The sequence below is a fragment of the Haliaeetus albicilla genome, chromosome 8 (assembly GCF_947461875.1).
Source record: "Haliaeetus albicilla chromosome 8, bHalAlb1.1, whole genome shotgun sequence".
NCBI classification, from domain to species: Eukaryota; Metazoa; Chordata; class Aves; order Accipitriformes; family Accipitridae; genus Haliaeetus; species Haliaeetus albicilla.
Genome location: NC_091490.1, coordinates 20,859,328 through 20,886,384, shown reverse-complemented (window position 1 = coordinate 20,886,384; position 27,057 = coordinate 20,859,328). Strand labels below are relative to the sequence as shown.

The 27,057-nt window shown below is 39.8% G+C and overlaps 1 protein-coding gene across 1 annotated transcript in view; it reads left to right on the top strand.

The window, feature by feature from the left end:
- DPYD (dihydropyrimidine dehydrogenase) overlaps positions 1 to 27,057 on the top strand; it is a 365,931-nt gene that overhangs the window by 313,912 nt on the left and 24,962 nt on the right. The window contains exon 20 of the mRNA XM_069789317.1: positions 1,410 to 1,589. Coding sequence (XP_069645418.1) covers positions 1,410 to 1,589 — 180 coding nt within the window. The remainder of the gene's footprint in view (positions 1 to 1,409; positions 1,590 to 27,057) is intronic.

The window sequence follows — 27,057 nt, the reverse complement described above, 5'->3', positions numbered from 1 at the left end:
TTTTTTAAGCATGAATGTCAATTATGATCCAAGGCATGTTTTCGTGTCCAAGGAGTGTGGATGTGTTTGTGCACATGCACACATTCATGTTCTAAAATAGGTGGCTATTTCATTGTTGTGTTCATTATGTGTGTATGTAAGTGTAGGTATTATCAGGAGCATTCTTTTTAGCTTTTAGAATAAAAGCTGAATCAGAGGCTGAAAACACTGACACATCTGGAATTTCAGAGCATTTCCAGGGACTGACAATTAATGGTACTCAACCAAGCCTGCACCTCATAACTGATGGATGATTAGAATTTAGCTAATGAGAAGATGTTCAGAGAAGAGTCGGGAATTTTTTATTCACTTGTCAGTTTGGTTGGGGATCTCTGTGGGTTTAAATCTGAGTTGATACCCACAATGTGGTCCAGAAGTATCCATGTAAATGATGAGGCTGTTCTCTGCTGTCAGTAGTTTTGTGTTCACATGTTAGGCTCTGCAGGTCAGGGATCATTGTTTTATATGTTTACAAAGCTATATTGCTATCTGTGTTTCTACAGTATCTAAAATAAAGTGGCCTGTCCTCCCAGTACCACTGAATGGCAAATGGTGATTAGCAGAAGTGGACCATTCAGTTTTGTGCCTGGCAATGTTCACGCATAGTAACAGCTCAGCTTAATGGGTGCTGTTTGCTGAGACACTTTTGTTGGAGCCAGATTCTTCTCAGGACTATCCAGTGAAAGGACAAGAGGCAATGGGCACAAACTGGAACACAGGAAATTCCGTTTAAATATAAGAAAAAGCTGCAAGGGAGATGGAACACTGGACCAGGTTCCCCTGAGAGGTCTCTGTCTTTGGAGACATTCAAACCCCAACTGAATATGGTCTTGGGTAGCCTCCTCTAGTTCACCCTTCTCTGAGCAGGAAGGGTGGACAAGACAATCTCTAGAGATGCCTTGCAACCTCAGCAAGTCTGTGGTTCTGTGATTTGCTTGACTGGGGCCTAACTGGATATGTCTGTGCTTCCTGACAGAGTAGGCTGGGGAATACCACTGTGTGTCTGCAGGCAAACGTCTGAGCATAGCTGGTGGTTTGCCAGTGTGCTTGGCATGCTCAGCATCAGCGGCCCAGAAGGCACACTTGGGGCTGAGCTTGCAGGCTTACTTCTCAACAGCCTTCAGGTCTGGTCTAAGGGCTGCCATTAGGAAACCTAGGCATAATTAGTGTTATTGAGTCCTTTTTTTCCTGAACTGCAGTGGTGATATCATGACATAGGATTAAGCAGCCAATTAATATCCTGAATTCTTGTAGTTCTTTCCCAGTGAAGTTGCAGGAAGGGTATATGATAATCAGTAAGTCCAAAGAGCTTGCTAATTCCATATGCTCCTCTGCCAGGATGTTGCTGGTAACTGACTTGTATTTTATAGGTGTGCAGTGCAATCCAGAATCAAGATTTCACTGTTATTGATGACTACTGCACTGGACTGCGAGCTCTTCTTTACCTGAAAAGCATTGAGGAACTTGAGGAATGGAATGGACAGAGTCCTGCAACCATGTGTCATCAGAAAGGAAAACCAGTACCTAGAATTGCTGATCTGATGGGAAAGGTATGTTGTTTCATTACCATTCCTGTATAATGACACTATGTCTTGGTTTTGAATGCAATTCCATAATGATTGTATGCTTCTTACCTTGGGTAACCACTGCTGCTGTCACAATTAGTCACCAAGTCTTTTTCCTACTGAGTATTAACAAATATCTGAAGGCAGCTTAAGAAGACAAACTTGAGATGACTTGATACGGGATAACGTTTTTGCTATAAATATGATCTCTCCACGTGATTCATAACATAATGTCTTTAAAAAAAGTGTAGGATGTAAAATTACAAATGCATTGGAACAAGTTCTGGAACTGCTTGTTTTAAAGAAACTCAACTCAATTCAGAATGCTACTAATATTGTGCCAGAAGTTCCTGGGTGTTCCAGCCAGGGTGCCACATCCAGGAAACATGAAAGCTCCCTAGCACTGGACCTGACCAGCTGAGACAGCTTGCCACAAACCAGCTGTTACTTGGAACACTAGATCAGGTAGGAGTGGCCCTTCGATCATCATACCTGAGCATCTCATGGTGTTTCATGTGTGCTGACTCCCAAACCCTCTGCAAGGCAGCGAAGTTCCAGATGAGGAACAGTGACACTGAATAATTTAACAGATTCCGCAAGATCATTTAAACCTAGAAGATCTGTGGTGGAATAGGAATGTCAACTGTGGTCTGAAATCCTAACCTCTGGGCTGTCTTTCCTCTCTGCTGTAGTAGTTCCCTGCTACAAAAGCATCCTTGGAGATTTTTGCCAGATGTAATGGGTTGCAGCCACCCCCAGTACTGCTCACCCCTCCACCAGGGCACCAGCTGATCCATGCTGAGAAGCAGGGAGGTGTAACTGGCTTCCTACTGATGCCCTGCTGCCTACTGCTCTAAGCAAAATACCTGCACAGCAGGAAGGCTGAGCTTTTGTTTCTGGTTACTAGAGGGGATCGCTTTGAAGACTGATTTCTGTTATACACCGTGCCTATTGATTATCCTTCCAAAAATCTGATATAACACTGTTGAAAATGTTGTAAAAAGTAAAGAATTACAAAAGAATAGGATTTGGAGTGTCAAACACCTCCAAATCTCTGCTTATCGTTGCTGATGACTGGAGTTGGATTTAGCAGGAGATTAGAGACTCCTATATTGTTGTTGTTCTCTGTGGAGCTCTGAAAATTATAACATTACCTTCCAGGAGAAAAGACAATCCTATTCCTAAAGCTCTGGATAATACGCTGCTTAAAAATAAAACAAGATATAAGCAGTTTCATTTTCATCTACTTACGTTAAGCAGTTAAACCAGGCTCAAAGGGTTATATCTAAACTTCCTTCCTTTAACACCTGTAGAAACATACACAGCATTTCCAACTCATGTACAGAGATTTGTTGTAATTCTTCTTTAAAGCTCCATTCAATGTTCTATCTTTGTATTACCTTTGTATTTTACTAAACAGACAACCATTGTCAAGGGTGTTTCTCATGTCCTTTTGAATGAGAAGAAAAAAATATAATTCTTAGTCTTTTCTGCTTGTCACTACATCAATAATTAACTTTAAAAAGGTAGCGTGAAAAGATGCTTTAAGGAAGCGTTTAATAATTCAAAGGAATCTTAACTTGAAACGGGTCACATGAAAAAGAATGAAAAACAAAGCCCTGTGTAATCTTGTCTGGCTGGGTCTGTTAGACATTTAAAAAGAACAAGGCATACAGAATATAACTGTTTGTGTATTTGATTGCCCTTAGCACTGAATTATAACATTGGATCATTGCTACTAAATAATAACATATAAAGTTAACCAGGCTGCATCACTGATAAGGTATTGATATATTTTAAGCATAAGCTCAGGATGGCTAAGTATTTGTCCAGGAATGGACGTTCAAGGGAAAAGCAGAAAAATAATACAACACGGGTAAAACGAAATACCATGATAAATGCTCCTACTAGGGGCAATCAAATACAAAGGCGTGATATCATTAATATTTATAATATCATAATTAGCAAGACTGTGCCTAAGCAGTGTTATTAGTGTAACTAATTATGTTATCATAAACTAAGTTTGCAGTATTATAGGAATCAGTATTCTTACCTTCATAAATTATTATCAATATTGGATTTCATGTACTTGTGCCTAGCAAATTTAGTACTGTAGTTTCATCTAGATTGAAACACAAATATCTAGCTTGCTTGGCAGCAAGTCATAACACACACTTGTGATTCTCTTTCTAAAATAAATTCACTAAAAAGCGTGTCCTCACTCTCTATTTGGAAAAGAGAAGATAGCCTATTGATGAGATATATATGTTCTCATTGATAAAAGTAACGTGTAGGCATGTATAAGTTATACATGGAGTAAAATATGACAGACAAAATCCTGCATTACAATTTTAAAAACGTAAAAGGAGCTGTTCAAGTTTGTCTTGGTATTACTGTGAGATGAAATGCAGTTTTTTCAGTAAGACCCCGTGAGAAGCTAAACAGCAAATACTGATGAACTTTTGCATTCAAAAAAAAAAAAGTGAAGATGCTAATTTTGATATATTGTATTTTTGGTGCAGTAAATGTGAAAAATATAAAGGAATTATCCTCCATTTTGTTACAAAATTCCTATTAATTCTCATATAGAATCACAGGGTTAAGAAGTTCAGGCAATTGACAATTTAATGAGAAGGAACTGAGGGACAGGAATTATTTTCGACAGCATCAAGAACCTCTTCCCTTCTGATTGTATAAAAATTCATCAAGCTTCTCCCAGTTTTGAATATATTACAGAGTTAGAACCGGTCCTGTTCCTAGCTAAGTATGTTCATAATAGTATCTGTTTTGATTCACAGTGCAATATTGAGTGTTAATGTCCATATTTTTATATAACAGTGCACTATTCTTTTGAGAATTCATTTTCTGTCCCAGTTTCAGCATCAAACAGATGCTGAGTGCAGAGTGTTGCCACAGGAGAGTGACACGATAGAGTTATGTCATGAAATATTGTAGTATTTTATGACCAGAGTAAACTAAAAGATAAATACTTTCTTCTAAGTGGTACACCTGACATGAAACTGAAGCTGTCTTGCCATGCAGTCACCAGGTAAATGACAAACTGGACAGTTGTCACTGTCAGTTGTTACATTTATCACAATAATTTCCTTCCTAAACAGAAAGAATACTAAAAATACTGTCCTAAATAGTGTCGTATAATAAGCAGTTTAATAGCAAACATATCAACTTTTGGCTGAAAAAGAGAATCATGTTGATTAGTACCTGTTCATGCTTCTGCATTAATGAAACTAATACTTTCATCTGATAATTTATAGCCCTTAACATGTGAGAATCATCCTAGCACTGGAAAATATTTTGGAAACTTGAATGCTGTTTTTATGTTTTTCACTGTTGCAGAATGTATTTTTTGGTATGTAGACCCTAAATTTATCATCTTTGAGGCAGCTAGTGGATATTTTCTGATAGACTTTTCAGTAACGCTAGCTTTTTCCCTTTTGCTAACACAGCAGTTGCTGCTGTAGTCAATACTTGCCATTGTCCAAGATGTGACCTGTGGTACTACACTGCCTGTAATAGCAGTGAGATTCCCACTTAGAAATGCTAACCTCAGCCATGGTTTGCAGTCACTGGGTGAAACTGTCTTCCATAGCTCCACCAATTTTATTCATTCTTTCCTGTTGCTGTAGCCTTATCCATAACCGCTCCAAAGACAGTCCTAGCACAGATGCTGCGTCAGACTCACAAAGGTGGACAAAGCCAGTCTTCTAGGCTTCCTTCCTCATTGCTTTTCTGATGGCTTATTTAGTTGTTTGGGGTTTTTTTTCTGTGGGAGGACCTGACATCTGAAGCCTTGACACAGATGAGTGTCATTAATATCACCTCTGAATCACCTCTCCATTAAATGCGTGGAATAAAACTTGTCAGCTTGTCTCAGCTATAATCTCATCTTGCAAATCTCGACACTGAGATGAGAGAATGGCAAGGTAATGATGACGCCACACTGCTTCTCACTGACTCCCTTGAGGAAGAACTTTTGTAAAAGCACACTTACCTCAGCATGAATTTAGGACTGAGATCAAGTGCATGATGCAATCAGGCAGACGGTTAAGATGTAGAGCATGCTCTTATAACCCAAAGTTATTAGGGTGTCTGCACAGGAGAGAGGGAGAGCACAGGTAGTATCCTTATAATCCAATATTAACAGAATTATGTTTTAAAATAATGTTCATGAGTTTCTCAGGAAGATACATGACCAGGAGCGATAAAGATAACTCTGTTCTCACCAGATATCTGGATAAAGTACAGTATTCCCCAGAGGTACAATTTGATCTCCTGTGTGTAGTCACTGTCTCACCTTGTCTGTTTATTACAGGACTCTTTCATTAGTTGCTTACTGATCTTACTCCAGAGAGCTGAAGTCATTATGTCCCAGAAATATACTGGTGTCAGCTGGTGGTCACAGAAGTGGTATAGTGTTTTTGTGTATAAACTTGCACCTCATGTCAGCTATAACAAAATCATACTTAACGCAGTGGCCTGTATACATGCCAGGTGGCTAAACATTAAAAATATGGTAGTGTATTCAGTTGGTAGGTGTGGGTTTATAGGAAGAGATAAATGTCTATGGATGTTTCATACCTTGCTTTCAGCACCAGAAGTTTTGCGAAAACTGACATTTATTTGACCATGTCTAAAGGTTAAAAAATTAAAAAGAAGAAAAAGTAATTTAAACATCTTGATTCCAGAAATATCCAAAACCCAAAACAAATTGGTTTTCTTAGTGAATCCTCCTCAACTGTTAAGGTTGTGCTGTACTGAAAATGTTAAAACCATATCTGATAAAAACACATTTATAGAAGGTGGTTTTCTCCAGCAGACAGATGAGAGAGAATGATCCTGAACATGCACAGTGTATGAACTTCAGTGAAGATTCTCATCAGCTTAAATTTAGCAAGCTTCTGATTTTGTTATCTGAATGCATGGACTTCCCATTACAACTAAAATATGCACTTCCTTCAAGTATCTACGGGTACTAACAGCTGAGTCTTCTGAACAGTACAAACCTGCTAAATTCTATCCTGACTGCAGTCAAATCTAAATAGCCTTTTGTATGGCAGAGAAAAAAAACTTGCTACACCATTGACAAAATATTAAATTCTCTCTTCTATTAAATAAATAAATAAAATGTGAATTCCCAGCCATGCAAGAATACTATTGCAATGCATATGCCAAGTTTTGTCTGCCTTCAGATTCTTCAAGACCTCTGATTGCCTTCACTGAGCAGTGGTTTTCACCCTTCATTTTTGGAAGTGCTCCTTGTTATTCAGGAAGGCAAGTTTGTGCAGTATGGTAAAGAACTGTCCCCTTGTTTCCAGACCTGCATAAAGAAGACAGAACAAATGGTATTTGTGGCCATGTCCAGAAATACAGACCATCTCATCATATGGTGGTAGAGAAATTGCAATAAAAAATTAACATTGATGAAAAAACCCTTTCTCCCATATTGCCATCACCAGTTCTGAAGAAGAGTCGGGGGGGGGGGGCAATCAATTTTAGGCTGTTTGATCCTTTTTCCCATCAGCTAAGGCTTGCACCTGAAATATAACTCTCAGCCAGGCAAAGCCTCTTAAGTGTAAGCCAGTATTGATCAAGAAACCTCTTGGTTTAGGATACTATGGGAACTGTGCATCAGCACACTCAGGGACTGTTGCCGCATATGCTTGTTGGCTTGACCAAAAATAAGGCTCTGCCAAAATATATCTGAAACAGCACCTGCAGGCTGATGAGGAAATAAGTCCTTTCCTCCTGCTTCCCCCTCTGTCTTTCATCTCCTCCCCTGACGTGATGAAAGGTCTCCACAGGCATGGCTCCAGGTGGGAGCCTCGTGGTCCCTCTGTGGAGCATCACCAGTAGCGTTTTGGAGAGCGCCAGCAGAGCAGACCCCTGCACCACACTGCGCAAGTCACACTTACCAGGTTTGCTGCCATTGGTGAACCTCCCAGTGTTTGCAAGCCGAAAGCAATTATGAGCAATCCGTGGCCTGACCAATTTGTAGAAAAAAGGACCTTTCTAACATTATTTTTTTTTCCTTAACTGGTCTATTATGGAAGTTTATGTTGTGATTATCTACAGTGCTGTTTCTCACGGAGACTGCAAGTTGTTACGTAAAATGTATCTTCCCTAATGGTGAAGCCATTTGCAGCAGAAATGGGTAAAACAAAAGGAACTAGGATTATTAAAGTGGATTTAAAGCAGTTTAATCTTTGTGGGTTTTCTAGGTACTGTATGCTAAATTTGCTTTGAGCACTGAGTTTAAAGTTTCGTATTCACAGCCAGTAAATGTGGCTATTAAGAAACAATGTATTCACATTAACTCCTTGGCTGTGGCGGTTTTAGTGCATTCACTGCTGGCGACGGACATCAAGCCAGGAAAATCCAACTCCTGATGCAAAAGGATTTAAAAAAAAAAAAAAATCCAGTCACTGCCAAAAATACATAATTCTTTTTTTGTACTCTGCAGTTTGTTTTACTTAGGGAAACGGCCTGGTCATACCCTGCAGCATGCATTCATTACAGTGATCTTTGACTGGCAGATGCAGAGTAATAAGATGCATATTTTAGTGCTTATTATAATACCCTGTCCAAAAACAACTTGACAAATTTGTGATTTCGACAGTATCTCATTTTGCTGGCTGCAGTGCTCTGTGATTGCCTGGTCCACGTGGCTTCCAGATTATGCATACCACCAATACTGCTCATTAAAATGGCCACAGTTCACCAGTTTCGGTAGCTTGGAACGAACTTGGAATGAATTATTATACAACAAAGAGGCTGCTGTCATGCAGAACAAAAGACAAGCAAAAGAGAGCTTTGGCTTAATGAGGCTAAGTGAGTGTCTCCCCTGCATCACCAGCTACTTGACGGCCTTTGAGCATGGATTTTTTTTCTCCACAGGCCAAAACCTTTGGTCTATTATTTTGTGTTTATGCACCTTGAGGCTAATATACATTTTAATATGCTGCACATGGAGAAAAAAATCAGCCATTAGATTAGAACATGTGCACTCCCTGTTAAGTTAATGACAGCCGAACATAGAGATAAATTTAGGTTTTCATATTTAATTATAGCACAGCGCAGTACGTTTAGCAAGGATAAATTGCACTATTATTATGCTTCATTTTTTTTGACATCGTTTCATATTAACCATGCGCACTTACCCCCACTTCCTCCCCAGTGTGACACATAATGTCTCTGTGCATCATCCTTCTTTAACACCATTAATTTTTTATTCTGTACAGTTGTATATGTATTGTTGTATTTGTTACTTAGGGTTAGCTTGCTAGTTGGATAAAACCATTCAAAACAGCCCTTGTGTTAGGTGATCTACATAAGCAATAAGGACAGAAGAGACATAAAAAGAATTGGCCTGCATGGCCAGACATGGCTTTGCACGTCCCAGTGCAGGGGTTCCCAGCCCTTCTCCCCCGGACACTTTCAGCACAGTGCACACTATCTGTGACTGCAGAGTGGTAGCCCCTTTCTCAAGCAGCTGAATTAGAAAAGCTGGAGAAATAATGCATGGAAGGTTAAATGAGTTCTACAGAATTTTGTAGCTGGATAATATTAATACGGACAATGGTGGCGTTGATATAAAATGTCTCTCTTCTGAAGAGTTTAGCACTGTTTTATTGTATAGGAACTAAACCAGAGGTAATGTTGCTAGGTGGTATGTGCTGTTTGTTGGGGCTTTGTACATGCGTTACCTCTGTTTGTCAGAGCTATTGCTCCAAGAATAGCGTCAGGAATTAGGTCAGACTTCAGCCTTATAGAAGACAATATGAAATTAAACATAGAGGCAAGCTGGCACACAATTCAGCCTTTGCATGTTCTTATCAAGTTTTAATGGGAATATTTGACAGTTTCTGTGCTGCCATGGAGTTGATGGTGATGTTGGGCTATTTGTTGTTGCCTGAGAGAGCTTTTAGATTTGCTTTCAGCTCTGGGCTGAGCTATTCAGGTAGCTGTGGTTTGTGAAAAATATGTTTGCATGCTTCACAAAATTAAGGAAATACTGCTATTTTCCAAAGTGGATTAGAGCAGGTAATAACTCATAGGAAGAAGATTTTCCTCCTCCTGCTGTGTGTATAAGCAAGTAGAAGATATTATGCTACAGGCTTATTCCTAGATTATTCTTTATTGGATAGTTGTTTCGTGACAAAAGACACTGTGGCTTGATGACCAGAGGGTCATGACAGGAATAATAATCACCATATGAAAGGGTGTCTGGATCTTGGTGATAAAGCATTCCTCATCGCAATCAGTCACCACTTGCTGGTGCAAGAATTTTCCTCAATGGCAGAGATCAGCTTTTTCATATTCATTGAGAGCAAATCAGTCTCTCTCTCTCCCTCTCCCTCTCCCCCCTCTTTCTCCAGCCTTCAGTTCTGTACCAGCTTTTACTGCCAAAGAGATTTTTCTTTGTCAGGTGAAATTCACGGAGTTTGGGGATGTTTAGGACACTGCAGTATTTGTGGGATTGGTATTAGTTGCTGAGCCTTACTCTTTGTGTCCTCACTTAGTAAAGGCCTGGTCAGTAGTGATTGATAGCTAATTGTCTACACTTCAAGCACTAGAAAATGTGTCGGCAATTAATTTATGTGTGCAAAACTCTTCTTCCTGATTTTGTAAGTGCAGATTTTGATGCAAATTGCATCCATGAAAGCAAGGTTGTTCCTTTCAAAATGTAAGCTATAATTACTGGTCTGAGAACCTGATGATACCAAATTCTTCCTCTAGAACCTACCCCTAGTGAGAGAAGTCATTTATTAACAATGTTGTGTATTTCTAAGCAGTACTTCTAGCTATCTTTTTATTCATTAAACACTGGCAAAATGTTTGATACTATATGAGATGTAGTCTTACGGAGTTGCAGGCTATATCCTACAGACATCCAGATGGCTTAGAAACATCTATGCAGTCAGAAATGTCTCTTCTGTATCTACAGGTAGCTATTATTAGTAAAACCTACTTTTATTTATGTGTTCCCATTTCGTTTCTGGTACTAGTCACAGATGTACTTACTGATGTGCATGTAAAGACCTAGGCTTTTAGCTTCTGAAAGAATCATTGTCCCTTTAAACTTCTCATCTAAGAAAGCTGTTTACTTGGATAGCAAGGTGCTTTGTGGGCCACAGCGCTCTGTGCAAGGAAAGCGCAAAACAAAGTCTGTGGTATTGGTCATAAACAGCAGACTAAATATGCATTATCAGCCTGTTTTCAAAGAATTGTGTTACTCTTGTGCTAGTTTTGAGAGGGATTTTGACTACAACATCTCTTAATTCTCTTAGGAACAGATTTGGCCCTTAAGCACAGCCCTAAGTGTAGTGACATGCACAGATGTACAAGAAATCTAGAAGGAGTGATTGATAGCGAGAAGCTAAAGAAGCTAAAGCTCTTAAGTGTCCATATGCCCTGCCTAAATGATGTGTGTAAACATAAGAGGTGGAGAACTCAGTGGTCTACAAATATTTGAAGTTTGCAATCAATTGAGAGAGGGGGATTTTATGATGTAGAGAACTCAACCAAGACTGATGAGTTGAATTGGAAAAAAAAGGAATTGTTCAGCAAAAGCAGGAGAAAAATTATCCTGATTGGAAGGAAAGGCCTTTTTGTAGAAAAGATTGAGGTTTCATGCTGGGTTGCTGAGATTAAAGGTAGGGAGGACTTTTAAAACTCGAATGCGTGAAGAAGTACTGCTGGGAGAAATTTTGGGTTGCCAGGAGTATGTGCTGGACTTGTAGACCTTTCCTGTCTGGTTTGCACAAGCTAGCCTATGGCCCTTTCCAGTATTTCAGCTGTGCACTAGGTGTTATCCTTGGAAGCCACTGCATCCTAACAAAGTGTTCAGATAGTGACTCAGTATAAACCACTGGAGCTAACAGTATCTAATAATCTGCAATTGAAATGTCTTTTTGCTTAAAGATTAAGATTATACTTAAGCAACATTATTATGTCCTTTCCCACCTTTTTTATTTTTATTGCTGTGAAAAAACCTTGCAGGTTTTTCTGTCATCTTGTGTGGTTTTGATCCAACAACATGGATGCCTCAGCAGTCAGAGCAGTACTTCCTGAGTTTTTGTGGATAAATGGATTAAAAATGTCTCTTTTTCATTGCCCATTAGTCATACATTGACACAGGGCAACTGCCCCCAGTAACTGAACGGAGCTGTTGGGCACACCTTTTCTACATGTAGGAGTTGAGAAAAGAGATTTCTGCACTTTGCTGACCTATTCATGCTGTACAGAATTCATTAAGGCCCAGGAACTGTGTTTGGGTTGTTCCAGGGAACAATTACAGCCAGCATGTAATCTGCTGCTCTGCAGCACATTGGGGCTCTGTAATAGTTTGAAGGGGCCTGGCAAGAATTTTATTGATTTCTTGGGATCTCATTCAGGCTGATTGCACTTGGGTACTCTGATGGTTGATGTTTAAGAACACCTACCCTAGCTGTTATTAAGAAGGTGGGTCTAATCCTCACATAGGTAAGACCTTGTTTGCCCTTCATTCAACTCAGCAGACAAGTTTTAATGAAATAGCTCCCTTTTATTTTTTATGCCACAGCTCTGTTTTTGATTGCCATGTTTGGAACTATCCAGTGTAAGTCAGTCACTGTATAACCCATATATTGGTCAGGGTATGTCGTATCATATATCTGTTCTTTCATTAATCATTTTGTCTCTTTCCTGTTTGACTGCTCGGAATAATTAATGCTTTTTTTTTTCTATTACTATGTTGTATTTCTTCCAAGTTGCTGATTTATTTATACATAAAAGCTATAAAGTACCTCGTTGTTTTATACAGTACGTCTGGATTCATGAGAAACCCAGAAGCGTACCACTGAAATAGTACATTTTTTTAGGCCGTTCGGGACAAGACCTTGCAGTTGAGCTTAAAGCAGTTGAATTCTCAAACCTATTGACTATAATTTTATTTATTTATACTACCCATCATTACAGCATAGAGCATTATATCCTAGATGCTAATCATTACTTACTATTTTCTGAATAGGTGTGCTCTGATTTAAAATATTAAATATATGCCAAAAGGCATCTTTCCCAATTCCAGACCGAAAGTCTAATCCACACTCTCCAGCAGTTTTTTCACTGCCTTTACTGAGCCTTCTTTCAAATGCTGAACACTCCTGACATTTTCAAATGTCCATTTCAAAAATTTCCATTTGTAAATTGAAAACCAGAAGGCTCATTGTAAACCAACAATGCTCTATAAGCACAAATATGTCTACGTTTTCTCTTTTGCTCAAAACGTATCACTAAGATGTAAACAACTCGCATGCCATTTACATTAGCATAAATTATATTCTGAAACCTCTAAACTTACCTGTTAAAGCAGGAACAATAAGAAATCCTTTGGCGACTGTAGCATGAGTGTGCCTTTTGTAATCAACATTTATAAAAGAGCACCCCAAAGGAGTGAGCATGTTCTCTCGAAGCTGCTGTTCTGGGTGGTACAGAGCAGGGCTAATAAATGCCGTACGCTCCAGAACTCCCCTCTTTCTCTTCACAACAGTCACGATCATTCATTTGATAGACTGCAGCCATTTTGTTAGCAATTTTGTCATAACTCGGTTTTTGACCTTCAGTGCCTGGTCTGTGGGTGGGCTTCTGTGCCTGCTGCTGGATTTTGGACTTAATTTACCAGGATAAAGCAGATGGAGGAGAACCCTACTGTTTACATTTTTCCATAGGACTTAATTTATTTCTCTGTTGTTTATCACTGAGGTATTTTTGTCTACATAGTGTGAATTGTTTGCAAAGGTATTTATAACCACATTTGAGTGATTGATGTGCAGTCTGAAAAGCTTGAAAGTCTGCCTCTCTGCCTCTGTTTAAAAAAAGCATTTCCTTCTCATCCAGTCTGTGTCTTTAGTTGTCTAGTTCCTAAATGGCAGTTTGGGAGGGAATGCCTGCGTGAAGTCACAACCACTATTTTGACTGTATGAGTACTGGTTCATAATTCAGCATGCATTGGGAATATAATTTTTAGTGCAGAATTGAGCACTTATTTTGCAGTGGAGTCTTAACACAGTCTATTGTAAGCATCCAACTTAACTGTCCAAATACCATCCCCATCTCATCCATGGAGAGAGGTCTCAGTTTATGGTATCTATCTGACTGGCTGAATTGCCCTTAGGAGTCTCCAGCACAAGGAGTGAAGTCCCTGCCCTTAAGCACTGAAGTCAGATATCAGGACATTGGAACAGTTGAACGTTACGCACTCAGAGTGGGATTTATTTGCCTCCAGATGTGGTTTTAGACCTTACAGGTATCTGAGGCATCTGTGCAGGTCTGGATCTTGGAGCATGGCACTAGAGACTTATGTTGGGGCTGATGAACCCTTTCCTGCCCAGAAGCTTAGTGTGGTTTGGACACTAAGAGCTTGACAAGCAGAAACACACGGTCAAAAAAGGATGCAGAAAGCTGTTTCCAAAAGTATACGCTCTCTCAACCAGGGAGACCATTCCTTCTTCAGAGGGAGCAAAGAGTCTAAGTGAAATACTGACCAGGCTTACTGCTCCTAGGGGTGAAGAAGTCAGACTGAAGGGGTTGAGGCATTCGTCCAAAATGTCATCTAATGCTTTTGAGCTTTTTGAAAGAAAAAGAAGTAGGTGCAGCCATGTGTATGTTCGTGCATGTGCACGAAGTGTTTTGTTGTTTGTGTTTCTCAGCTGTTCTGCAGACATGTCCTGAAACTCCAGCAAGGTTCCCTCTTCCTGCAGTCAGGGGTGCAGGAAAGACTAGAGGAATCCAAAAGCTTGGAGTGACCACCGTGTGTGGTCACTCTCCCCCAAAATAGTGTCAGCCACAGAGGTTGTTCCTGAAAGTTCATTTTAGAAACCCAGAACTGAGAACTGTGACCAGCCACATTTAAGTCCATCTAGCTGAAAGACAAGTAAGCCTCTGCTGTTAGATCCTATCCCAACTGACTGGTGTTCATTTAGAGAGTGGAATTGCATCAGGATATGACAAATAGTTCTTGAATAGTACCTAGGTACATTGAAAATTTGCTTCCACATCTCTAGTGGAATAAATGTTAGTTCAGTTAAAATTCATTTTAAATTCATTCAAGGCTAGCTTTGTTCATTTAGCCAGGATATTCTCAGTTGCTGCTGTGAAAGGGACTGTGTCACAACATAACTTGCTTTCAGTTTCAAGCAATGAGTGATTGTACAGTGTTAGCAGCCCAACACAAGATAATTCTATAATGCAATTGCAATGAAAACTTCGAGACTCAAGAATTAGGTAGGTAGTGGTGGATACATCGAAATCTCAACTCATAACCATAGTCAACTCTCCCTGCCTCAGTCACATAAGGGTACTTTAATTTTCTTCCTGTCTTGCAGCTCATAAACATGCTTCTCTTCACAACACACACCATATGCTGTTGGAAAAGGGCTGTAAAGTTTTATAGATATATTTGAGGGTATTCTAAAAGTATAATAAAGTAAAAATAATGCAAAGAAATAAAAATTATTGAACAACTGAATTAAAATATTAGGCTGGGATGGTTTTATTGCATTTGGGTTCTACTTGGCTTTTACAGTCATGAAGGGATAGAATTCTTTATTTAGAGTTAAGAAAATTAAGAATTTTTATTTTAACAGTACTTGTAAACATTTGCTTAAACACTTAAATAATTTCACTATGTCGCTGAAGACTACTTAGTTATAGCTTAATCAGTACAAAACTGATTTCTGATGTTTTTCTTTTGAAAATGTTTTACTTGGTTTTATAGGGAGATATTTCTAGTTCAGAGATGAAAGTTTTTACTCATACAAATTGAAATGTTAAGTAATTAAGTAGCGTTACAATGAAAGTAATAGTACAATGGTGGTGACCAAATTACAGATACTTCATTTAATCTGAAAGCGATTTCAACTCAAAATGTGGCCCCTTTCTCTGGAAACCCAGCAGAGAAAACAACACAATTGCTCTCAATAGTGCTGCCCTCTTTTTCCTGTTTAGAAGTGAATAATATACCAAACACTCATCTCAAAGGGGAGGTCGGACAATAAGAAAGTCTGCTGACTTGAGTAGCATAGCTTACCTACATTCTCCCAGACAGAAGTTTCTGCAAGTCAAAGTTTTCATTCCAATATGTGGGGTTTTTTCCTCTCCAAAATGAGCTGGAGTACTAGACGTTTGAACTTTTCCCATGGAAAGAGTCTCTCAGAAGTAGTTGCAAAGAAGTTCAAAATATTGCAGGGCTTTCTCTCCTACGATGGCTGCACAGTGGCTGTTCCTGGCTCGCCCTCCGTGGCCCTCCTGCCACCCTCTGCCCATCTTGCGCTGTGAGTCCAGGCCTGGGGAATGCTCTGTTCAAGCCCCCCCGAACCATGAACCCTGCTGTGGTGAAGCCCGACAACCCTCGTAGCCCAGTACGGACCACTGCATGTAACGTGCTGTAAAAGAGGCAGGCTGGCAATGAAAATTTTATGATGTTGTGATATTTGTCTGGGCTTAAGTTCTGGAGGAATTTCTGAAAGATAACGTGTAGCTTTGTGATCTACACTGGAACCAAGCTGCTAGTTGTGAAGCAAGCTCAGCCAAAAAGTTCAACTTTGCTTGCACCCCTAATGGTTTTTATATACATAAGAACAGTAAGACTTTAAAAAAGGCTACTGTAAATTTTACTGTGATCTATTATAGCTGAGGGTATCTTAAATTATTTTTCACCCCTTATCACAGCAATCAGAAACTTCAGATAAAGGTTGAAACTTGCTTTGCTTTGTCTCACTACAGGGGTATGTTCTTTTCCCCAAGTTAAATAAAATAAGAAGTCTAATTAGGCTGTTTTCCAGGGGAAACTTATGGCACACTGCTTGCATATACATTAACAACAATGAAAGTGGTAAATTAAAATTGCGACACCAATTTCATTTTTAGCTCTGGTTTGCATTTATATAGAAAGATTTATTATTACTGTGATTTACCTTCTACTAAGAGGTAAAAGAAATGAAAGTATGAAGTAGCAGCAGTTGTAAATATCTTCTGAAAAACTTCAGCTTGCAGAAAATGCTGCAGCATGTCTGCTCAGAAGTCAAAGTTGCTGCAAGAACACCAGGCCGTCCTCCCTCCATTTTCTAGGCTGGATTCCCAGCATTTTCCAACACAGCAGTTCAACTGTAAGGTTCAGCATATGCTGAAGGAAAGATCCGTCTTCCATCTGAGATGAAGCACTGACCTCCTGTATGGCCTCCACTTTTCCCCACCCCCCCCCCCCCCCCCCGGCTCCATGCATGTGCTGGCAATGAGGAGTGTTGGTGGCATGGAATCCCTAGATGGGACATCCTGGTACAGAATAGCAAACCAGCTCTTGGCTCTTTTCTTCAGCACTGTCAGTACCAAAGATCCTTTGTATCTTACATGCTAGCTTAAACCCCAGGGGAGACTGAGTATACTCCATGACTCCATTCACTTCTTGTGCTTGCTGTCTTTTCAGCAATGCTCTTTTTATAACACCGCTGTGGAAGGTGACTGAGTTGGCCTGGGGGCATGTCCACAACTGTGGAACAAGCTCCCACAGGACCTAGGGCTCAGTTAGTGCCCTTGCCTTTCACCCTAAGAGTAAAAGGCACTTTTCCAACTTTGCCTTCTCTGTGCAGAAGTGTAACTATGTTGCTGCTTGCTTTTGTTTTTACAGGAAGGAAATTACTAAAATCTTACCAAAACAAAGCAGCCTGTCCCATACACAAAGAATGAGAATGAGAGAGCAGGTGAGCCACGCGAGATAGGTGGGATTCATTAGTTAACAGACTCTGCTGGGATATTTTAATGATGAAGGTGGCATAAAACGTTTGCAAGGGAAGACAGCAATATGAAACAAGTGTCCATTTTATCTTGTTTCTTTTGTCTTCTGGAACAGAAACAGACACACTGAGAGGCAGGCTCAAGAAACCTAATTAAATACTGAAGGAAAATAAAAATTAGTTCCTGGTTCTGTTGCCCAGACTGATTCTGTGCATATTCAATTTGTATTATTTTCAGAAAAAAGTAAGACATTATAACCAGAATTCTCAAGGTATTTCTCATTCTTTAAGAGAGGAACTAGGTGTCTAGGCTAGTCTTTAGATATGATCCATACTCCCAGTATTGTCATTAGGCCCTGCCAAGTAGTTGGCATATCTCAGATCAGTTTCATTATTATAAAAAGGAGTCAGTGGACCTCCAAATCTACTCATTTCTGTTGGGGAAATGTTTAAAGACTTTGAAGCAAAGTTTTCCTAAGGAAAAAAACAATTGATAGCAAATGATATTAAATAAGCTGAGTTCCCATCGAAGTAATCATCAACACTAACTTTTTAAAGCTGTTATTTCACTTAAAGAGTTAAATCAAAATATTATGATTGTATGATCTGTCTGTACCAGTGTCAGTATCAGTGTCACTGATACCAGTTAAAGCATCAAAAAGAAAACTTCATAGCATCCTGAGGTTGCTTCACTTCCTAATTAAGACTACAGCAGCATTTTGCAGAGTGTGAAAGGAATCCCGTGTGGTGTAAAGTAGCTGTAGAAGGGAGAAATCATTTATTTTAAGGACACACCTGGTGCAAGAGCTTGCTTTAAGACTAGGTTGAAGATACAGATCATACGTTGGCTCATGCTGGAACATTGTTTATTTTCTTGGCTTTTTAAAGCTGTATTTATACTTCTCCTATTTTTGCAAAAAAGACAAAAGAGATGTCCTTAAATGTTAACAAATGCAGTGATATCTGTGATAAATAACTCCACACTAGGACATACTTTTTATGGTTATGCATTAAGCTTTTAAATCTACTTCCAGAAAGTCCATGGTAACAGAGAATAGCCTTTACTGAAACTAGTTAGATGTTACACTGTTTTACTTCATTCTTCCTGGGCACTGACATCAGAAGTGACTAAATTCCTATAGGCACCTAACTTCAGAAAGGAGAGATGTGTCTGTACTTTCAAATTAGATGTGCCCGGGAATATTCCTAGATGCTTACGCCAGCTGGCACCAAGCAGCCTGTGCCGATGATCAGAAGCTGTTCGTCTCCAAAGTAGGCTGGCTGCAGGCAGGCTGCCTGCTGGGAACAGCTCCGGGAGCATGCCGATTTCCAAAGCCTCTCCAAGAATTGCCTGGGACACTGATAGTCAGCACAGGCCAAAAGCGGGCAAGAAAATGTTGTAATGCTTTGTTAGGATAGATGACAACATCCTTGTGCACAGGAACATTCCCAGACACTGATTTACTACTGTAGATACAGACTAAGTATCTTGCAAAAGTCTCAAGAAAAAAAAAAGAGAAAGCAATGGTTATGGTAGTATGTGAGTGGCCATGAAAGATGGACAGATGGACATAAAAATGAGCTATATTGGATGTTAGTGAAAATTGCACTGGGAAAAAGAACTCTCACAGCCTGAGGCTCCAAAATCAAGAAAACCAGTGAGAAATTTAGAAAATCTCCAGATATACCTTCTATCTAAAATATAATAGAACGTAATGCAATATAGTATGTGTGACTTATGTGTGTGTATATATGTATTATCCAAGTATGGACAGTTTAAAAAAATGATAGCCCACTGTCTTTCTGAATGTTATAAAACAGCTAATCCATGAGTTCGTTGCATCCTAATGGATGAATTCAGTTTGTAGGTGGGACAAAATTGCAGTGATTCAAATGAGAGCACTCAGAAGCTATGTTTACATTAAGAAGTAGTGCAGACAAATAGGCCAAATAGGAATGGAGTTGCAGAATGAAATAGTTGATGCTGCAGACTGGTGTCTATGCATTCCTGGGTATTTTTACTGTGTTCTAACTCTAGTCTGGTCTCATGGGCTAAATGCCCATTAGCAGCCGCAGCTCATTTTAGGTGCACTCCTGGAACACGCATTCAGGTTTCATTTCATCCAAAATAAAATCCAGTTTTTGCTCGCTGAGACTGCTCTGCCATAAGAACCAAAGTGCAGTATGTGGGGATAGTCAGGAAATTCACTTCAAAGGTGTACTCCTGATCTAAACTAAAACACTAATGTAGAGGCACCTGGAGAGCTCATGCAGCAACATTACAGCAATGCAGAGCTAATGTGCACAATTAGCGAGCAAGCCGAGGCCAACCATCAGTGGAGCAGAGACAGAAGCCGTTTACCACTCAGAAAAGAAAATGTTTGCATAGACAAGGAAAAATTTCATGCAAACATAAATGCATTAACACAAAGCAAAGAAGAAAAAATCTACTGGTAATTGTCTCGCATATGGGATTCTTTGCATTGGCAAGAAAATTGTTTTGCCAAAGCTTGCTTACAATAGCAGAAAGAAAAAATGCACCACATCAGGAAAACAAACTGACTCAAAAAATGTAATTTTGCACATATCTGGCTTTGGTGCACTACACAAGAACAAAAATAAACTTTTGGTGCCATTTGCACAAGCATGAACTTTAAACTAAGAGCAGCAGCACAAAAGCAGAAATGAGTTTGAATGCCAGCTGGACAGTTCAACATCACTAGATGCTAGATAACAGAGACTTTGTTGGCATTTTGTGAGAATCTAAAACTGCTGACAAAAATGTAAAGCATAGTATTGCACAATAGAACAATCAAAATACCAGCAGGAGAATGTAAATTACCAGGAAAAGTTAAATGAATTAAAATACCAGGAAATACAGAAAACGCACAGATACTCTGCTTTTAACTAAATTGAGTGAATGAATGAAGTGTGTGACTAAACTGGGGCAAACAATTCATAAAAGTTGCATACAAAAAGTCAGAAAACTTAGCTCAAATAGGTAGTAAGCTGTAAGACCCCTGTAGCAAAGTATCTACATGCTGTTTTAAAGGTCTGGGATCTCTTCTAGGCAGACGAGAGCTGGAAACGGATACAGCGATGCAGCCAGGAAAGCACTTGCTTAATAGAAAGTCCTCTGCACTCTGAGAAAAAACAATAAGGCAAGTGAAAGTAAGGAGGGCATAAGTGTCATTGCTGAGGTTTTCCAGAGCCACAGGTCAGATAGGCAGCAAGTCAGCCGTAGAGAAGATGGGAAGCTGTACATATGTATAGTCTTTTAGCAATTTAACAAGGCATTATACAGACCTGCAGGTGGTAATATGCTTTCCATCTTAAAAAAGTAAAAGTAGTTTCAGTTTCTGACACAATAGTCGTATATTTGCAAATGTATTAGATATGAGAATTAAAGAAAGTAACTACCTCAGTACCTTCTGAACATCCATTAGGGTGGATACAGGTGGAAGAAAATGCAATTTGAGATCAAACCTGTGGTAAAAGAATGCCAGCAGTATCAGCAAGAAGAACTAACGGGACTGGCTGGGATTGCTGCCATAGCTGTATAGATGCAGAAGCAGAACAGCAAAAGCTGTAGCTGATCATGATTACATTCTCATCTATCTGCTTGAAATGACCAAGGCAATAAATCTAAAATGAAATAAAATTAGATGAAATTGCATTTGACTCCTGGAGCACTGGGATAATTGCTGACCTCCCAAAGGCTATTACCCAGCTCCTAAAAAGTAAAAACCACGCAGGATAGACCCACACCTGAAAATGGGTAAGTCAGTTTGGAGATTAGTGGGATTCATAGACCATCTCACAATACTTTTCCATGCTTTTCAGATCTGTACAGTCTCCTGAGGTGATTACTAAACAAAACCACACTATGAATACAACTGCTGTAATTCGCTGGAGTCTTCTCATATATAAAGGAGCTGTACAAAATATCCCACGGTGTAGCGTTGCAGCATGTAAATGCCAAGGCCATTATATCGCACAAGGCAGGGCGGGGGAGGCACTACTGTTTGCGTGAGGCATACATAGAACACAACTCCTCCAAAAAGGCTTCTACATCCACCAGCAGAGTGTAGGAGCAGCCCAGCTGAGACATACTGGAGTAGTGTGTGCAAGTGAAAACTTCAATCCTTATGTTTTAAGGGCAGAAAACTATATGAATACAAAGTTACCATCAATTATTAGAAAGCATTTTATAAAGCCAGAACTAGCACCCCCTCAGTAACCACAAGGGAATGCTGCTAAACCTGCAGATGTACACGAACACAGGACGACTGAACAAGAATGTCAGATTCTCAAAATAATAGAAATAGAGAAAATGAGGAGATTAAGCTGGGTATTTGTCAGTTTGAGGCAGGGGCTAAAAATAAAACCTCAAAGGAGTGTTTGAACAAGACAAAAATTCAGTGTCAGCTCATGCCCGTCTATCTTTCACATTGGCCATATGAGCTGGGAGAAGTCCCATCATCTCCTGGAGTACTGCAACCCCACAGGTAAGTGGAACTGTACAATAGGTTTTCAAGTTACAGCACCCAGATCACTGAGCAGAAATGCCATTGGGTGCCTGTCAAAGCTATTCTGGGACAGAATCCTCCATTCAAAAGGATGACTGTGTACTGGGGAGCATTGAGCTGTGCAGGCAGTGCATTACCCCTGGAGAAACATAGGCCTAACAGAAAGGAGAGACATAAAAACTCATTACATTCTTAATAGACTTTGAGGCAAACTAGAGAAAAGGACTTAATTTCAAACAACAAATCTCAAAACCTAACCTCTGCTATATTAGTCAGGCTTCTGTGGCTCAACAGTCATTTTGCAGCAAGATCAGGCGCTCTGGCAGCCCCACTACCAAACTGCATTTGGAGACAGTGGAACTCTCATCACTGCTATCACTGCCATCACCTTGGAGGAAGTTGAATGGCAAAACTGAGTCAAGAAATGGAATTGCAAGTTTTTTAAAAAAGCAAAGAGGAAGACATCCTCCGGTGGAAAAATGGCTCTTGCAGAAAGCGCTTACAGTAGCTTGGTGCCGTACTGATGTCAGGACATGTGTATACCTCAGTGTCTGTTGCCTCAGGAAGCATCATGGCTGGCAATGGGGAAAGGAGTAACAAAAAGAAAAGAAATCACAGGGCAATACTACGATCAGCAGGCTAACCACCACCAAGAAATATGACCCAGGACTCTGCCAAGATCAAACCTTTTCTTCAAGATAAATCATGAACTTGACTGCAAGCCACCCACATTGAAGAGACCCTGCAATTTGTCCAAAGCAGGAGTGGGTGAGTGTATTTTCTTGTCTCACCCCACTTGTCTGCATCATATGAGCAGGAGGCAAAGATACGGATAAGGAGGCACTTTTTTCAGCAGGCCTTGGTCAGTGGGACAGAAGAACACAAACTGATGAACACGCCATTGACAAACTTTGTAGCTGACTTGTTAAATTTCATGCCACTGCAACAGCAGCTGTGTCACAGGCAGTTTCTTTGCAGAAAATGCCCACCCAAGCTTTATGCTGCTTGCGAGTTCCATTTTGGGCAGTATTGAAGGTGACAGAGTAATCCTCCTAACCCAGGTTGCCAAGAAAGTCGAGTTGGAATTTTTTTTTTCAGTAAAAATTACAAATTTTTATATGTGCTGTTTCCCATGTTGAGGATGGAGAGCAGTTATATTCATGTTTAATAACGCTATCTATCTCAGCTAAATGTAACTGAGGGATGCCACCACAATGAGCTTGCTTATTCCTGCATAAACACATTTATGTGTAGGAAACTCAGAGAACTCTGCTTCAAAGAAGTGATTGAAAGAAAATAATCCATCTGGAAGGATTAAAGGCTGGAGTGAGGCGCACTCTCTCACTTCTGAGGTCTGAGCACAGAAAAATATTTGTCTAAGCCTGCAGATAGCCTGAAGCAGTGGCTGAGGGGCGCGAGGTGCTCTGTCAGTCAAGTTACTGTCAGAGCAGGGAGCAGCCTGGGGTGGCATGGGGGAGTGATGGATTTGAGGGGCTGCTGCTGCTGCTGCCCAGGAGAGCCCCGCTGTTCATCACTCTACTGCTCCCTGTCACAGCCTTGCCCCTTCTTCCCCCTGCCTGGCCAGTGAGCACTCCAGCTCTGCACCAAGCATTTCCAGCAGGCATGGGGCACAGGATGGCAACCCTGCTCTATCTCCAGCAAAATCAAGTGCTGCTTAAATACTTCATAGCTGTGAGCTGGCTTTGTGCCACGGTTATCCACAAAGCCCATGTAGCTAAGCTGCATTTTGCTACCCTGCCTCATTGCCCTGCTGCCCTGCTCCAGGTGCACACCTGATAGGAAACAGGTTGTCCTGCTTGTGTCATGGCTCATCAAAGTGGTCTGTACACAGAAAGAGTGGATATTTGGGAACAGACCTACTGCTCATGCAGGGCCATTCACTGCATCTTCTCTGGAGGCAGGAAATGGTCCCAGCCTTCCTGAGGAGAAGGAGCAAATCTCTCCTGTGTGGTGACTGCTCCTGCCTTTGTAAGCCAAGGACTGAAGCTTTCCTAGGAGCTTTATCCATCAGAATACACAGCACCTCTATAAAATATGGAGGAAAAAAAGTCAGGTAGACAGATGACATGGATTCTCTATAATAATATAAAGTATGTCATCTGTGACCTTTATAGCAGCAGCGCTGTTGTAGACAGCATTAATGTAAAGCTGCACTAAGTAGAAAGTTTTGTTTCCCTTTCTGTCTTATGCTTGAAATGGCTATAGATTTTTTTCTTGAGCTGTAGATTAAATCACTATAAATATCTGGCATAACTTTAACAAGATGAATTATGTCAAGAAATAAAAATAATTTTGTTTTTACAATTTAAATGAGGATGAGATTTTTAAATATGGCAGGGTTTTGAGTAGCAAAGCTCTGTAGGGCTTGTGTAGTCACTCATCTGTGAAGAGGTATGTTACCTGGAACTATCTGGGTGCAGGACAGCTGAAAACATGACAGTTTTTTCAAACAGTGCAAAAGAGGTGTCCACTCTATGCTCCATTTTATCTTTCATTAGCTGCCTGTAACTCCTGTGATGAAGTCAGGTGGAACCATGTGTGCATGTTCAAGAAGAGTAGGTTGGTTGTGGTCAGCCAGTGAGGCATGGTCCTGGTTCCCCCAGTTGCTGCACAGAGGCTTAACCTCGGTCAGCATAACTGCTTGCATGTTTAAAGGTCAGCCACATGTAAAAGCTTGTAGGATCAGGACAGGAGTTTCTTTGCAAGTATGAATTGTATAGTTTGTTGTACCATGCCAATCCTTTTGACCTGCAAAATAGCCCAGTGAGTACACAGTGCAAAAAGTGATACGTAAAGGAAAAGTTTATGTGTCTCCACTGTTTATCTGTAAGGAGCACATAACCAGTGAAAAAGTGGATGGCCTGTTGAAGCAATATGTGATTGTGGCTATATTTAACAGCAGAGGGCAAGCTGAATGCATATACTCGCAAGCCTAACTTTGCATACAAATCAGTGAAATCTTGTAGTAACAAGATGATCAGAACTAATTTTAAAGCTATTATAGTAACTTAAAACAAGATAGTTTTTAAAAATACAGTGATGTATGCCTGTGATCTGTATTTCTAATGATTTGCACGTTAGATTTTTAAAAATCAAATTCTTCTTCTGATTGGCTTGAGTGAAAACCTAATCAAATTAGCATATTAGAATATATGACCATTGTAATGTCATTTTCAGAATATAATGATACTTTAGCTGTCACAAAGACAGGTAAATATGCAAGAGAGGCACTGTGAGGGACTGGAAGGTTGATTCTAATGAACACTTTTCTGTTTGTCTACATTAGGTTTTTATATAGCATCTATTACTTTGGTACCCACGCATTGACATCTCCTCACTGCTTGATGGTGATATAGGAAGCATTTGTATCAGTTTAGTGAAGGTATCACTTTTGGGATGCATTATTGATATTTTATTCATAAGTTTGATATAATATTAATTTTAAATAGTTTAGCAATTACTTATTTCTTTTCAGACCTGTTTAAAAGTTTTAATAACTTCAAGTGATCAAAATTCTTCATCATCACTTTCTTTCAGTGGACCATTCCAATTTTACCATCTGGCTATATTCTCATAATTTTTTTTGATGTCACATGTTATGTGTTGATTTGTCACATTTTCAAAACTGTTGGAAGGCCTTAATCAAACCAGAATACCCAGACTCTTCATAGGAGAACGTTCAGCATTTTCTCATCCTACCTTTTGCCAACTGAAGTGGGAGTTTTGACTATCTAGGGGTGGAAGCACTTTTTATTAATGCCAGAACTATTTGTATTATGACTCTTAGCATGAAATTTAGTGAGTTTAGATTATTGAGGTGATGATAAAAGTCATTTTATTATTGAGTTTGAAGACTCTAAAAGGCAATGGTAGGCTTCTTGGTCATAACTGCAAGAGTTGACTAGAGCTCATTTGTCTGCACTGAATACTTTACATTTAAATTAAGACTGTGTGAAGTAGAGATGGAAGGATTACTGTGTGTGAGATGAATGAGGAAAAGCATTGTAGTTTGTGCAGAAGGAGGATAAGTACTGTAGTTCATCTGCCATAAGAGATGGATTACAATGAATCTGAAGTGGAAGAAGGTTTGCTTAGGAATTATTAGCCGTGGTTTGCATTTAAGTAATCTATTAGTGCGATAATATATGTATAGTTATGTGATGTGTAATCTACCAGGGGGAAGCAGAGTTTATTTCTAGATATATTGAAATGATATGCTGTTTACAGTATAGGCAAGTCAGTAATAAATCTGGAACTTCCATGCAAAAAAATACATCAAAACAAAAAGGCAGGATAAACAAAAATCAAAGCAAAAAAAAACAAAAAAAAATCTGCAGAAGTTCCAGCAGATGGAAAAAGTGTATGCTCTTACCACTTGTGCAAGGTTTAACTGTTAGCAAAAAGTATTTGATAGGTAAATTTGCAGCTAAAATACATATAGCAATGGTGAAGATGCACTTTGCTTTGTACACAGTGGCAGCAGTGGTTATTTTATTGAATGTACTCAAAACCTCATAGAGTGGCTTTCAAAATCTTGGCTTATTCCAGAGGCTGAAAGAGGTGGTTGCTGGTTGCCTTCTCTGCCTAGTCTCTCATTCCCCTGAGAGCACCAATTTGATGGGCATAACTGATTAGACTGTATATATATTTTTTATGGCTGTGGTGCATACCACTATGCATATGTGGTGCATAGACTTTCTATGTCTAAGTACTGCAGGGTGTCTACAGCTGTATTTCCACCAGGGAGATGCTGGAGGGGAGTGTGGGAGAGCTAAGGAGGATGTAGATAGCCTGCATTTCACCTAGTCTTGCCCACAAGGGGTAATTTGCCCTTGGGCTGCTTGGTAGTGTCAGGTTGCTCAAGGAGCTTTTGAACAGGTTCACATGGGTCATGTAGGCAGTTTAAATGCAGCTTCACAGGGCTTTCACAGTTCTAGAGACAAGGCCAGGCTGCTCCTGGTACCCGAACCAGCTCATTCAGCACAAGTGGAATTACCAAATTCAGCTTAATACAGCTCCGCTCTTCTTGCTGGGTCAGCAGCATCTATGATTGACAGGTCGGTTCGTAACCACTAATATAGCCATAGCAGCAAGGATATTCATGCTTTCTCATAT